This window comes from Cyprinodon variegatus, unplaced genomic scaffold (assembly GCF_000732505.1).
Source record: "Cyprinodon variegatus isolate N-32 unplaced genomic scaffold, C_variegatus-1.0 Scaffold124, whole genome shotgun sequence".
NCBI classification, from domain to species: domain Eukaryota; kingdom Metazoa; phylum Chordata; class Actinopteri; order Cyprinodontiformes; family Cyprinodontidae; genus Cyprinodon; species Cyprinodon variegatus.
Genome location: NW_015150577.1, coordinates 1,332,748 through 1,346,882, shown reverse-complemented (window position 1 = coordinate 1,346,882; position 14,135 = coordinate 1,332,748). Strand labels below are relative to the sequence as shown.

Below are 14,135 nucleotides of genomic sequence, written 5' to 3'. Positions count from 1 at the left end.
CACCATACTGCGCAGGTATTGAAAACATTACAGCAAATATATAATGTTCAGTTGATTAACAGCTTCATCTGGGTCTGTAGATTTGTGTTTGTAAATTTCTGATTTGAACTTTTCTCTCTCATGACATTTCCATTTCTTAAGGTGCAGCGGTGATCAAATGTAAACAGTGTGGGAGAAAATTAAATATATATGGTGCAACTTTGCAGTGTTTTGGTTTGGTGATGTCAGTTTGGTGCACATGATTTAGAGTTTTTCAACAGTTCAGCTGTCTGATGGTGGGGAAGAAGCTGTTTCGAAATCTGCTGGACCTGCACAACTACAAAGAGTAAATAAACCTGTATTCCATGACTGACATTTAAAAATTCAGATAATTATGCATACATTTTTATTAACAGTTATCTTAACCCATAAAAATCCTTGGAAAAAAACATTGTCTGTATGTGTGTTAGTGTTTATAAATTGTCTTGTAAGAGTGAATTAATTTGCTTGAGTGAAAATGAACTCAAGCGAACTTACCTCTTCACCCTGTTTGGTAAAGAGTGTGAGAAGAAACGTGCAAGTGAGGAATGTACAAGTTATCTTGTGTGTGTGTGTGTGTGTGTGTGTGTGTGTGTGCATGGGGGTGGGTGGATATTATGCAAATAACAACCTTGTATGAACTTGTAGGGAGCCAATCAAAGCAGTACAAGGAAGTTAACTTTAATAAAAATTCCCATAGTGGTGGGATAACACCTGTAGAGACTCTGCATCTGTTGATTCAAAGCGCTGAGAAACAGGACGACCAACTTCATCCAGCTCTCAGCGCAACAACACCACAGAGCTAGAATCACCAGAAGCTGTATTGATCTATCCACCTTGACCAGCAGAGAACCTACGTGGGACTTCTCTCAGCTTGGTCCAGTAGGGCCTCATTGTTCTACTCTGGTATGTGTCAAACTTAGTCTTTATCAAGATAACTACAAGTTATTTTAAATTCCTCATGAGGTGTGTTTTTCTGTGTGTGACTTGTGTTTACACTCCTGCAACTTAATTAAGCTTACTATAACTACTAAGAATGAATAAATTGGGGATTCTATGATACCTGATAAACCATGTGGGGGACGCTAAAAAGAGGCCTGGAAACTCTGCAAGCTTCTCTGCCTACATTAGAGGAATGTGAAAATGAATGCAAACCATCTTTGTTTTGCAATTTTTCAGAGAAGGCTAAATACTCTCTAACGTACAATCCTGGAACATTTGTAATCTACTTCTATGACTCAGGTTACAGTAACCTGAGTCATAACACTAAAGGTTTATATATATATATATATATATATTTTAAAATTTGTGAGTGAATGATATGGTTTATTCCTCATTTACTGCCTTTGAGATCATGGAGAATAATGAGGCTTGGTGTAATTTTGTTTTACACCTACAATAAAAGTATAACAATATAGTAGGACTTATATTTTATGGTGCAGTTGCTTAAAATAGGTCAGGGACCAACATGAATTTACAAAGTAGGTGACTGTCAAATTTCAAAGTCTTTACACTACTAATTATATTATTTTTATAAGTGCTGGAAAATGTCCTGTGGGTACACAACTACAAACACAGACAGCAGATTGTGAAGCACCTGTTCACGTTAACAGTGCCATTATTAAAATAGGTAATGAGTAACTGTGTGCTTCATATCTCAAGAATGCAGCGCTTGTTAGACTTGTAACAGCAACCCACGGTTAAAATTCAATATTAACAGTGATCCATGTAAGCTACAAGTCAGCCATTGTGCACATCCACAACTTCTGCCACCAAAACAGTGGAGGTGGTGAAATTCTGATACAAGTATATTTGCATCACATGCAAATATGTTCAGAGTTAAGTCTTAAACATGCTTTTATTTGCTTGTTTCATAAAAAAAAAAAAAAAAAAAAAAACTTACGAAAACAAAATCTTGAAAAACATTGTAACTGTTAAGAAGGAATGTTTGCTCAGTTGATAAAATCCATTCCAATAAAAAAAGAAAACAGTTGTTATGGAAATGTTAATTGGAGCACTTTGACTGAAATCGAGCTGTGCAAAGGGGAGGCATTCCTAATAATGGTTCCAAATTGAACTGTTTTTATGCTGTGCATAAACAAATGAACTTCCTTCAAGAAGTAAAACCCAACAGATAAATTTGCTTACACAGTGCATACAAATTGTACAGCACATCCAGACACAGGATGCTTTATGCCACAGCTTTTGGTGCTCTTGAAAAATATTCATTTGTATGTAATGTACCAACTTGATTATGCAGCTTTATGTAAAGAAATAGGGCATAGTGCTTAATTAACCTCGGTGATTCCCATCATAAATAGCAATGAGCAAATTTGAAATAATACTTTGAAGAAGAGCTTTTTCCATGTGTGCAATTTTTGGTGGCACGGTGCTGTTTATGATTTAGAACTACCACAAATAGACCTTCTTTTACACCACACAAATATAAAAATCCCAAGCAGACATTTAGACATTGTGTTTATAAATGATCGCAGCAACATTCGCAGTTAACATGCAGCGGATGATCTGTGCATTCATTTGCTTTTAAAATGGCTGTACCTCCGTCTTGTTAATCCTGTTTTCCTCCTTTTCTGTGGCAAATTTTCTACTGAAACTGCAAGACAACCTGCGCAACAATACCTCTTTTCTAAGCTGTGGAGACATAACCCAAAAGTGACTTTAATATTATGAACTTTATTCTTTAACTGTTAGTTATATTAATCTCCTGTTTTACTCTAGATCCTGGGCCATGCTACAACAGAGATTAGATTTTGCAATATGAGCATAACTCCGTCATCTACCCTGGAAAGCCCTCTGACCTCCAACTGGGTACCTACTAACCCTTATCATGACGGTAAGGACAATTACCTGCCCTGTCAGTAAAAATGAAATCAATATTAATCTTTCCAGGCATTGGGTACAGCAATTGTTTGATCAAATTGTGAAGAAAATCTAGTAAAATATTCCGACTGAAGTTTTAAATGCTCTCTAATACAATCTATCCCTCTGCTGTTAGTATACTGAATGAAAATCATTCAGCAATGATATATTACCTACCTGGTGGGCAAGCCGTTGTGAAAAAACTCAAGGAAAAGAATCAAAGATACCTCACTGAGAAATGCCTGAAGAACTCTTTTATTTAATTGCATTTTAGATTTATTATTGACATAACAGTTGAATATATTTTCCTACTTAATGATTCTATAAAACTGTAAATAACATTAATGGTTGTTTTTTTGTTGTTGTTGTATAATTACTGATGTCTATGTCCAGGTCCACTGGTGATGTCTGGTTACACAAGTCGCCTGTGGCCCCACGACTCCCAGCCTCAGTTCTGGAGCAAGTACCAGGTGTGGGAGTGGCTGCAGCAGATCATGGATATCCACCAGATTGATGCCTCCAGTATTCCCTTCCAAAACTTTGACATGGACGGCCATCAGCTTTGCAGCCTGAACTACCATGACTTCATCCGTGCTGCTGGCAGCGTGGGACACATTCTTTACAACAGCATCACAGAGCTCAAATCAGGTGGTGGGTATGAGATAGAGAGAGGATCGATTGGGCAAAAAAGAAGATCATTACTACCAATAAAAGAGAGGCTGTGTAATCAGAGCTGTGTGTGGGACAGTGTGTCGATGAGTGAAGCTGAGAAGGGATCAAGAAGTCGGTCAGGGGTTGCGCTGCGTGATACTGGACTACTTAAAACAAAGAGAGATGATAGATTTGTTGTTTTCTCTTTCTGGAGTCGCTTGTCTGACAAATCACGATCTGTAAATGAAAACAAGAGCAGAAAATGAATCATTTATTGATTTTAATTAGAGTTTACAAAGAAACATGACATTTGCAGATTCAAGGAATCGCCATTTAGCCTTTAACTTCTGTCATGTGTAACTTCTACCAAACAAAGCTTTTTCAATAATTAATGTTTATGTCTGTTATGAAACAAAAGAGAAAAACAGATCATATTTAATCTGCCATCTCAAGATAAAACTACTCCTAATGCAAGCAGCACCAGGATACCTGGTACAACAGGTTTAACCTCCAGTTTACAAAGAAAGTAAAATGAAACTTAAGCCCTGCTATTGTTTTTACTGACTGAAAAACGCAGCTAAATTCTTCTACATTTTAAATTATTCATACACTGGTTGTCAATTTTGTACTTATAAACAATGTACCTTATAGCATGGATGGGTATGCATTGCTCAAAATATGGATTGGGGTATACCGAGTTCAAAACAGACTGCTCCAACAAAAATGCAATTAGGTTCAGAAGTTTTGTCACGCAGAAATCCATCCATCCATCTATCAGAGCAAAAATGTTTAGGCTCAGTGAATAAACTCTGAAAATTTAACTCATTTCACCCACTTTTTCCTGGAAATGCGTTTTTCTGGTGTAGCTGCATGTAATCTCAGGGTACCTTGCGTACCGCTTGGGGCACTTTTTGATAGCTTCAGTTCACTCAGCAGAGTCTAGGTTCAGGATTTTTTTTAAAGCTTGCAAACAGAGTAAAACTCATCTTAAATAAGTAGGCTGTTTCTTAGTTTGATTTCATATTTTGTCAAAATACATAAACCAATATAAGAGCATCTAAAGAGCAACTAAAATCAAGCCTCAAGTTTTGTGGTGATATCTCACAAGAGATTTGGTTGCATCGGTTTTTATTTCTGTTGCTGTTTTTTATATCTTAACTTAATGTTTTTAATCAAATTCCACCTTTAAAGGTTTCTATTCTGTACCACTGTAGTAAAGCATTCGAGCCTTAGTAAATGATGTGGAATAAGCAGTATAGGCTGTAAAAGATAAACAGCAGTTAGACCGAAATATCACAGATGGCTCAAATTGGGTACTTATTCATGCTTGATTCCTCAGCCTTTTTTATGGGATTTCCTTAAAGTCTGACACAGAAACCATAACTTCTCAAAAACTGCATTAAATGATATTGGTAGATGTCCAGTCAAAAATGGGGTTAATCTCTAAGTATTGCAGAACACTTTATGTTTGCTCTAACATGTATTTCCTGTTGCCTTGTCCAGGCCAGTACCATGTCGATATTGGACAGTTGGAGCTCAAACATGAAAGTAAGTTGGAAAAACAGCATTCAGGGAATGTGGAAAGATTTGCTCAAGGCTATTTAGCTGATTCCCAATAATGCTCTATCCTCTCACATTTAACCATTTTCCATCAGATTTATGTCCATTTCCAGATGTCAGCTATACACCCGGAGGTAAAGCAAATATGTCTTTTCTGATTATGATTGCCCTCCAGAAATACCTGTAATCCAAAGAGTTGCCAGACTGAAAATTTTAGTGTGTTTTTTCTCTTCTTTCTTTTAACAGAGATCTATGATCATACAGTTCCATCTCTTGCTCCCAATATATCTCCCACGCCTTCTAGTCCTGGTAAGAAAAAACATGGTTTTTGTAACATAGGAGCTAACTGATGAATAACAGCAGCTCACCATGTTTAAATCCCTTCTTTCAGACATTAAACGGTCTTTTAGTCGAAGTCATCAGGTCAAAAAACACAGTAAGTTATAAAATTATAAGATTACAGTTTCATTTACTGCATGTAGATCAGTTGCTTTACTGCCTCTTGTTTCTGTCCCAAATGACCCGAGAGGGACCCACTTGTGGGAATTCATAAGGGACATTCTTCTGAACCCAGAGCGAAACCCTGGTTTGATCAAATGGGAAGATCGGACGGAGGGGGTATTTCGTTTCCTGAAGTCTGAGGCTGTGGCTCAGTTGTGGGGAAAGAAGAAGAACAACAGTAGCATGACCTATGAGAAACTAAGTCGTGCAATGAGGTAAAGCCACACATGTTTATGAATGTTGCAACACAAATATAAAACCTCATGTTTGCATATCATAAACACACTAAGACAAGACTGTGGGAAAGACTGCAGAGAGAATCAATAAATTTTCATATGATTTTTTTTAAACAACCAATGGATTACAGTTTTTGTTTTGGTTTGTCTGGTTGTTCCCATCACTGCAGAGAGTATTTGATAATGACTAGGTTGTCCATTTTATATACTTGTATTGCTCAAAGGACAAACAAATCTAATTGAAGTATTTTTATCATATTATACAAACCAAGAACTTAAAAACTTACCCTTTAAAGCGAAGTGTATCATAATTGATACATTCGTTTTTGAGACCTGTGCATCATCAGTGTAATTTTTTTGTTCTTGAAAACCTTGTATTACAAAATCAGACAGATGCAGTGAAAAAAAAACCCATAAAAGATTATACAGAAATGCCTAAGATATCACAAATAATGCAATTAAAGTATCTAATCTAATAAAAAACTATCTAATCTAATAGAAAAATGTTTTTTTGTTTCCATTTGTCAGAAAGTTCAATAACAACTATAATATGTAAAAAATGGTCCAGGCCTTAAGAGAGAGATTATTATTATTATTATTATTATTATTATTATTATTATTATTATTATTATTATTATTATTATTATTATTATTATTATTATTATTATTATATATTTCATTGAAGGAAATATTGGCTGGTTTTTGAATTGATTTTGGTGTTGTTGGGTAATTTGCAGTTTGTATCTTTAGAGTCCCAAACAAAAAAAAAACATAATAATCAGAGCCCAAAATTGCCAAAAATATTTATTTCATGTAAATTCATTAGATAAAATCACAGATCACAGGTAAGTATGAAATGAGTAAAAATGGAATTTATTGTATCATACTCAGAGACAACTGCAGTAGTTTCTAATTATTTCCTCAATCTATTATCTGAGTAATTATGTGGAAACATTTTTTTTTTCAGCTTTTTATTGTCATTCCATTGTCTCAAGTACAGACCAACGAAATGAACTATCTGCATTTAACCCATCCCCTTGTGGAGCAGTGGGTTGCTGTGGTGGGGCGTCTGGGGAGCAGTGTGGGGGATAAGGGTCTTGCTTAGGGACCCAAAGTGGCAGTCCGTGGGAGTGGGGCTTGAACTCAGAACCTCAAGATTCCAAGCAGGCTGCCACTGCCCTAAGCAGACATAGTGTGAAAAGTTTTGCCTAAGGACCCACACTGGCAGCTCATAAGTCCCAGCTGGGATACTAACCCAGGCTTCCTGTTTGCAGGACGGGTGACTTACCACTTTAGTTTCCCACTTGAACTAGCCAGCCACCAAACTTTTTATTCAATTTTTTTTATCTATTTAAATGTATAATAACAAAATAACTGTTAAACTCTAATTTCGCACCTTGGACTTCTTTATTTAAAAAAATATTGACAAACTGACCGACCGTCTTACATTTCTGTAATCAGATGTTACTGTTTTGAAAAGGAAAAATAAATACGATTGGGAAATGAGGAAGTGAACTAAGATAATTAACAGGCTTACTGGAAAGATGGAAATAGCAACATAGTTGTCTTGTCTTCTTTCACTTCTTTTGCTTTTGCATTTATGGGAAAATTAGCTCGTTTTAGCACCATTGTTTTTTCTAATGACGTGTTTCACTGGCAAACAGCAAGAATGTTGTCAAATGACGGTCCAATTGTACAACTATTAGATCAAACCTGGTTGTGTAACAGATGCATAATGTTGAATCAACATTTCACAAACACTGCATCCTTTCCTCTGTCTTGACATTTAATCACTGAAACTTTTAGGTGACGTCAGCTTCAAATGGATGGAAAATAATTGTTTTTCATACATTTCTCCCCTGCACACAGAATTTACCACACAGTAATTTATTTTTTTTTTGACAACATCAGAGATCTTATAATTTAACAGCGAAAATAAAAAGCAGTTGAAATGTTTACGTCAGTGTAACAGGAAGGACTTGCTATAAAAAAAAAGCATATTGTTGTGAGAGCAAGAGAATTGAACCGGCAGTTTAGATGTAAAAGATGGACATGTTTTTAAAATACATGAGAAAAAATAAAAATGTAGACATTTTTTTATATCTGAATTTTTTTTTTTTTTTTTTACTGTCTCTGTTACAGATATTATTACAAGAGAGAAATCCTAGAGCGAGTAGATGGGCGCAGACTGGTTTACAAGTTCGGAAGGAATGCCAGAGGCTGGAGGGAGGCAGAGAAGTGATAATGTCATTATCAAATATGTTTTTTATGCAAAATTGTCACATTTTAACGTTTTTTTTTTTTATTTGCCTTTTTAAATATGTTTGTTGAAGCTGTTTACAAGTGTTTCCTACTTTTATTTGCTTTATCTTATTGCCTTCCTCATTGAGTTGATACTGCACTGAGATCCTTTACGAAAAGGTGTTTACATGAAATGAAATTAAAAAAGCTAAACAAAAAGCACTAGAAACGGTAGCAATAAACAGAGTGAAGCTTTTTTTTTTCTTAATGAAAACAATAATGAAAACGCAAGTCCCAAAGAAACACATGTTGACATAGCTGTCAAAGCATACACAGGCATACGTTACATGTTTTGACACTGATACTGTGAAGTGTCCTTTGGGGAGCATGCTAGATCATTTAATAAAGATAAAACTAAATGTAACCGTGCCTTAGAAAATCCCATAAGCACAGTGCAGTGAAGATATTAAAGGTAAAATGTTAATATTTACACAACATGTAAAGCTTGTATTTCCTCATTAAATGCTTTGCTTTTATTTAGTTGTAAAAGAATTGAATGTGTTTGTTGAAGTTTCATACAATAAAGTTTGTAACCGTTTTTATTTCTTCCATGTGTGTTTTTAAGGAGTTTGATGTGCTGTTAAATGTCAGACAAAATTTGTAGTCAAAGACATGATTATATTAACCAAAAGGTATGATGCAAATTGTAGCAATTTTTGAGAAAACTTGACTAATGTGCATCTGACTGTGGTTAATAACAGCAGTTTACCATCTTTTTCCTTCTGGATCTGTTACAAGCTCGTGTATGAAATGCGCTGTGCTCAATGATAACGAAGGATCCCTTTGTTTAATCTTGACACTGTGAAATGCCACGTGGTAAATTGTTTGCCTCTGCGTGCCCAAGCTGGTTCCAGCAGACAGCTGACAAATGGCTGGTCCTTGATTGGCCTCCAGATAAAAGCACTGTCAATAAAAGGCTTCTTTCTTTGGCCTGTGTTCGCAAGCAAATTCATGTCTAATCTTTTCCCTGACTTATCTGGCATTTGGGACCCTTCTTTACATAGTGTGACATTTACTGACACTACACGGAGTCATTATCTTCGCCTTTGTCTTCAAAGTTGTTCTTGTTCACCGGTTTCTTTAGTTTTCACTCTTTAGTTCAATATTTCACAAATTCCTGTTATAATATTGCCAGTCGAAGGAACATGCAATATAATTATTAATGGCAAAACATATTTCTTCTTTGATAAAACCAGATGCAATATCTGAAAGGCGGTCAGATTAGTTAACCCTGCAGGGGAAAGCAGTCGTTATTTAAGAAATCAGTTTTGATTTTATTTAATTCACAAGTACATTAAAACAAATTGTATCCTAGAAGTGTAAATAAGGCTGAGCATGCTCAGGATTACATTGTCAAATCAGGGCTGCTGATTGTCACATTGTTGATATACATGAGGCAGGCCATTGTTCAAATTATAGTCCATATCCATCGCATTCCTATTGCTCCAATTCTGTGTTGTTATACAGAGTTATAACAGCTTGTTATTTCTTCTTTCATGCTGCACTCTAAGATTTTATTTTAAACAGTAAGAAAATTAGAAATGAGCCCCAATTAGACCCATAAATAGCCTATAAAATTATTTAATCTGTCTTTGCCACAGAGTATAGTCCTACCTTAGTTAAGTAGAGTAGTTCCTAACCCTGCTCCATAGCCCAGCCCTGTCCTGAATGTGTCCTTGATGCAACACAACTGAATAAATGAATTGGTGATTAACAGGCTTCTATACCTTGTGCATGCAGTGGAGGCCATGCATTATTTTTGCTGTAATCTAAAGCATGCAGGATGGTGGTCCCTGGGGACCCGGGTATGTGTATATATATATATATATATATATATATATATATATATATATATATATATATAGCTCTTGTTGGCAAGGAGGCTGAACGTAATCATCTCTGACATGTTCACAGTTGAACAATACATGAAAAAGAAAAATTTAGTTGTATTTTTTCAATCATCATCCCTCTGGCAGTCACACTAAGGACCCGTGTTTTTATTTTATTTTCCAAACCCACTAAGTGTAAAAAATTGAAAAGTTACGTTTTTATTTCATCTTACAAAAACATGTGATTCTAGTTAAAGTCACATTAGAGATTAGAAAATGTCACACTTCTAGTCTTGTGTTGGTAGAACATAAAAATATTTTCCCTAGCATTCCTCAAGAGAAACAGATGGACTTGGAAATAGCATGTGATGCTCGTGGAGAAAAAAAAATTCCTTTGCACCTGTTTGCATGTTTAAGAAAGCTATGTTGTGGTAACAAGGGGATTAATTCTATAAGAGATTAGATTTGATAATACTTTACAATATGAGAAATTGTCTTCGATGTGTGCTGTAATAAAAATAAGATAAAACTAGCACCATAGTGAGCAATAAATAAGAGCAAAAAATAAATATAAAAATAAAGATCAAAACACATGTACCCTTTTCTTAATTGGCATTTTAATCTTTCTTATTTTGATGATGAGTGCCTTAGTACAATTTTAAGATAAATTATGATTGTAAAACAGGATTATTTTTAAATGCTTAAGTTACATAAGTGTTTTGTTTGTTTCTATATTGTACATAAGGATCAGCAGAAGCTGAAAGCTGTTGAATGGTATTTGTCAAACCAAGTTTCAGCTCCTATCAACAAAATGTACATTAAGTGCTGCCTGTACCATTTGTAATTTGCCTGAAATTTTTTATGAAATGTTTGTTTCTCATAAACCATATATGTTCAGTTAGTGCTCCGCATGATTACCTGCATACTAAAGTGCAAAGAAATGAAACGGGTAACTAACGTTTTTTAGGCCATGTAAAGACTTGAAGTTTAAAAATCTGGTCTTAGTTTCAGTTTGCAGCAATCTGAGTGCAGCTGGGAGCTGTTATGCGGGGGAGTATTTTATGTGACTAACTGAAGATAAATGGGCAGTTATAGGCAAATAAAATCGACTGACCTAACCTCTACAGACAAGAGCTTCATTTTCCTAACAGACCACTGTCTGCTGAACATGAGCCCTTGCTTTACATATCCTGATTCTGTGAGCATGTTTAAAGCCCTATGGCATCCGATTGGAATTAAGCTTTATCATACCTCATGCTGTATATGTATGAATCTCAATCAAATGTTTAAGATTTAAAGGTTTCTTAGGAACCAACTGAAACTGAGAGAGGAAATTGTGTTGATATAAAATCAGAAAGGCACCGTTAAACCAGCAGAACATGTATTGAGTCAGCTATAGCTTGGTGTCAGGGCATCTGCAGAAGGCACTGAGGTCACGCATGCAAACATCCACTCAAACCGGTTATAATATATATGAGGAAAAAAGATAACATTGCATGATCATTAAATGGAAATCTGTGTATTTCATTGTGGTTATATGCTATTTTGTTGTATTAAACTGAATTGAAATCATAATTTATTACCCTAGTGTACATCCATTGACCCTACTTATGCATTTTACTAGACTATGAAAGCAGTGTGTTGAATTTAAAACATTTAAAAGTTTCCCACAAGAGTCTCTATCTTACCTCATCAGAAAATCGTAGTAGATTTGAATGAGCTGCACAAAGCTATTATATCATTTAAAAGGGAGTACATTAATCCAATCAGATTCTTGCAGGAGGAAGAACAAGGAAGTGATCAAAGATAGCCTGAGCACGGGCAGGACGACTGCAGGGATTTTGTATCAGAGATCCTGCTCAGTGGAGCTATTGTATTCTCTCAGCAGATACTATGTACCATCTTATCAGGTTCTCTTATCACTCCCCCCTTTCACACTCAAATAAAGCAGTAAGGGCCTGATTTCTGACTGTGACCTGGATGGATCAGAGCTGCCTCACTGCAGCCCTACTTATTAAAGGATAGGAGTATGTCACAGAACACTGGCCACAGCCAAGCTAATAACTACTGTAATAACATTTAATGGAATGGTTTCAGCATAACATATGTGTCATGGATAAGTTAAACCTAATTACCTTCTCTGAGACATGTTACAGCATGATATGCTCTAAGTAATATATAGAGAAACTTTGCTGTTACTTTCAGGTACATCCTGTCTGCATTTCTCTGAGGTGTTAAAGTATGAGGAAGTTATTATTGTTTTTTGTTTTTTTTTGACACGTCGGATTTTTTTGTTGTTTTGTTCTTGTGAAAATTGAATTAGTTCCTTCCTGCTTGGTGGTTATTTTTTTTAAGTTTCCAATAATGTGAATTTTCCCCCTGTTGCCTTAACAATAATTTAATATTGTAGTTTCCTTGTTCTAACAACAAGGACACACAACCTCTAATCTGTTTTAAAACTGTTGCCAGTAAATTTCCTACTATTATGTTTTTTTCTCTATTATGCTGAGAGGGTTTGGTGTTTATTTTCTGTTTGCAACATTGCTTTTGATACATTTAAGCAGTGCACCAAAAATAAATGAATACTTTATCATTCAAGACAAAACAGAGGAAAACCTCTGGTTGTTTGTTGTGTATTCTATTTGTATTTCTTTTTTGGAGCTGATAAAAATATATTTTTAATACATTTAACAAATACTAATAAAAACCCGAAAACATTACTAGCAGAAGAGAGCCATCTGGATAATTTATAAGACTCAATTTATGAGATTCATAACTACACTTGTCCACTATTAAATGAAATTCTCTGATCTTGCACAATTTCAAACATAAAAATTAACAGGTTTGTTTATTTTTTGTGCTCACAGTCACTCACACAGTCACTTAACCAGACATCTGACTACAGTTCAAACTCAAAGAAAATACAGACGCACAAAAAGCTCTCACCGTTTTCAGCATCAGAGTGAGCTGGTCTGTGGTAAATGTATATATGCGGGTGATGAAAATAACAAAGACAAGCTAAAAAGGCCAGGGTGTTATATCCCAGGTGACTTAATAAAGAGTTAAATGAAAAACAATCTAACTTACATGAAAAAATAAAATAAAATACAGCAATTATAATGCAGCAAGTCAATAACAATAAACAAATGTTCATTAATGGGTCCTGGACTGGCAAAGGTCTCCCCTTCTTTATATAAATAAGTAAGAATAAGTAAAACTTCTTTAAATGTTGTACAAATATTTTACAGGAGAGGTTTTCTCTACACACCACCTTTCAAACTTTAAGAGATGAACATAAGTTAATAAGGTTAAAAGTGACATTCTCATCAGGGTCCATCCACCACGCGGACTCCGGGTTGAATAAGTCACTTGGCAGGTGGATCGTCTGGCTGCCTTTAGAAAAGGCTGCAGTCCTTCAGGTTGGTCTTGATGATGACATCTAATAAACAGCTACCAGACCAGCTTAAGATAGATATCATTACAGAGATTATCTAAATTTCAAAATCTTACATGCTTAAAGAAACATTAAATGAACATGCATTTCGATAAATGTCTAACGTCCAAGGATGACACTGTCCGGGAAAAAAGGCTCTAACTGGTTTTCTTAAAAACATATGAGATGATAAAGGAAAGGTAAACATCAATGAATAGCACACTCCTAGTCACTGTAGATGGGTGTGTGTACATATTTTAACGAAAGTTGTACTCATGTACGCCATGGCGCATGGCCATGGTATGAATGAAAATGTGTGTAGACACGTGTTATGAATTTCTATATTTTGTTTATGTCCATAAATTATACATAAGAAATTATACATAATACTTAATCCTACATAATACACAGTATTACATAAATATTTGAAACACTCAAATACAATAAATAAATATGAGAATTTCAAATAATTACCTTCTTCAAAGTTTAGAAAATTATTTACTAGAATAATCATGGTTGCACTGTTGCACATATGAGATTGGTCTATAACCAGTTTGTTGGTCTTTTTGGGGAAGTTGAACTTATAGTTATACTGTAATACCAGATCAGATTAGTAGATTATGTTATTCATCACATTAATGTACAGTTTAAACATTTTACAATAAGTATGTTTCACATGCAAACGAGTTTTCATTCTTCCCACTAGGAGGCAGTACATCAGTAGAA

The 14,135-nt window shown here is 35.1% G+C and overlaps 1 protein-coding gene across 1 annotated transcript; it reads left to right on the top strand.

Moving 5' to 3' along the window:
• The first annotated feature begins 758 nt into the window (after nt 1-758).
• On the top strand, nt 759-9,042 carry ehf (ets homologous factor). Its single transcript, XM_015375714.1, has 9 exons — nt 759-924; nt 2,758-2,872; nt 3,292-3,549; nt 5,053-5,097; nt 5,205-5,243; nt 5,356-5,418; nt 5,501-5,545; nt 5,630-5,825; nt 7,989-9,042. The coding sequence occupies exons 2-9, from the start codon at nt 2,797-2,799 to the stop codon at nt 8,086-8,088; spliced, it is 822 nt and encodes a 273-aa protein (XP_015231200.1). The 5' UTR covers nt 759-924; nt 2,758-2,796; the 3' UTR covers nt 8,089-9,042.
• Nucleotides 9,043-14,135: the final 5,093 nt, after the last annotated feature.

Bases quoted from the DNA above. Each gene is read 5' to 3' on its own strand.
- ehf (XM_015375714.1), top strand. From the start codon at position 2,797: ATGAGCATAACTCCGTCATCTACCCTGGAAAGCCCTCTGACCTCCAAC. The intron at 5,546-5,629 runs GTAAGTTATAAA...CTGTCCCAAATG, and splicing joins TCATCAGGTCAAAAAACACA to ACCCGAGAGGGACCCACTTG. The intron at 5,826-7,988 runs GTAAAGCCACAC...TCTCTGTTACAG, and splicing joins AAACTAAGTCGTGCAATGAG to ATATTATTACAAGAGAGAAA.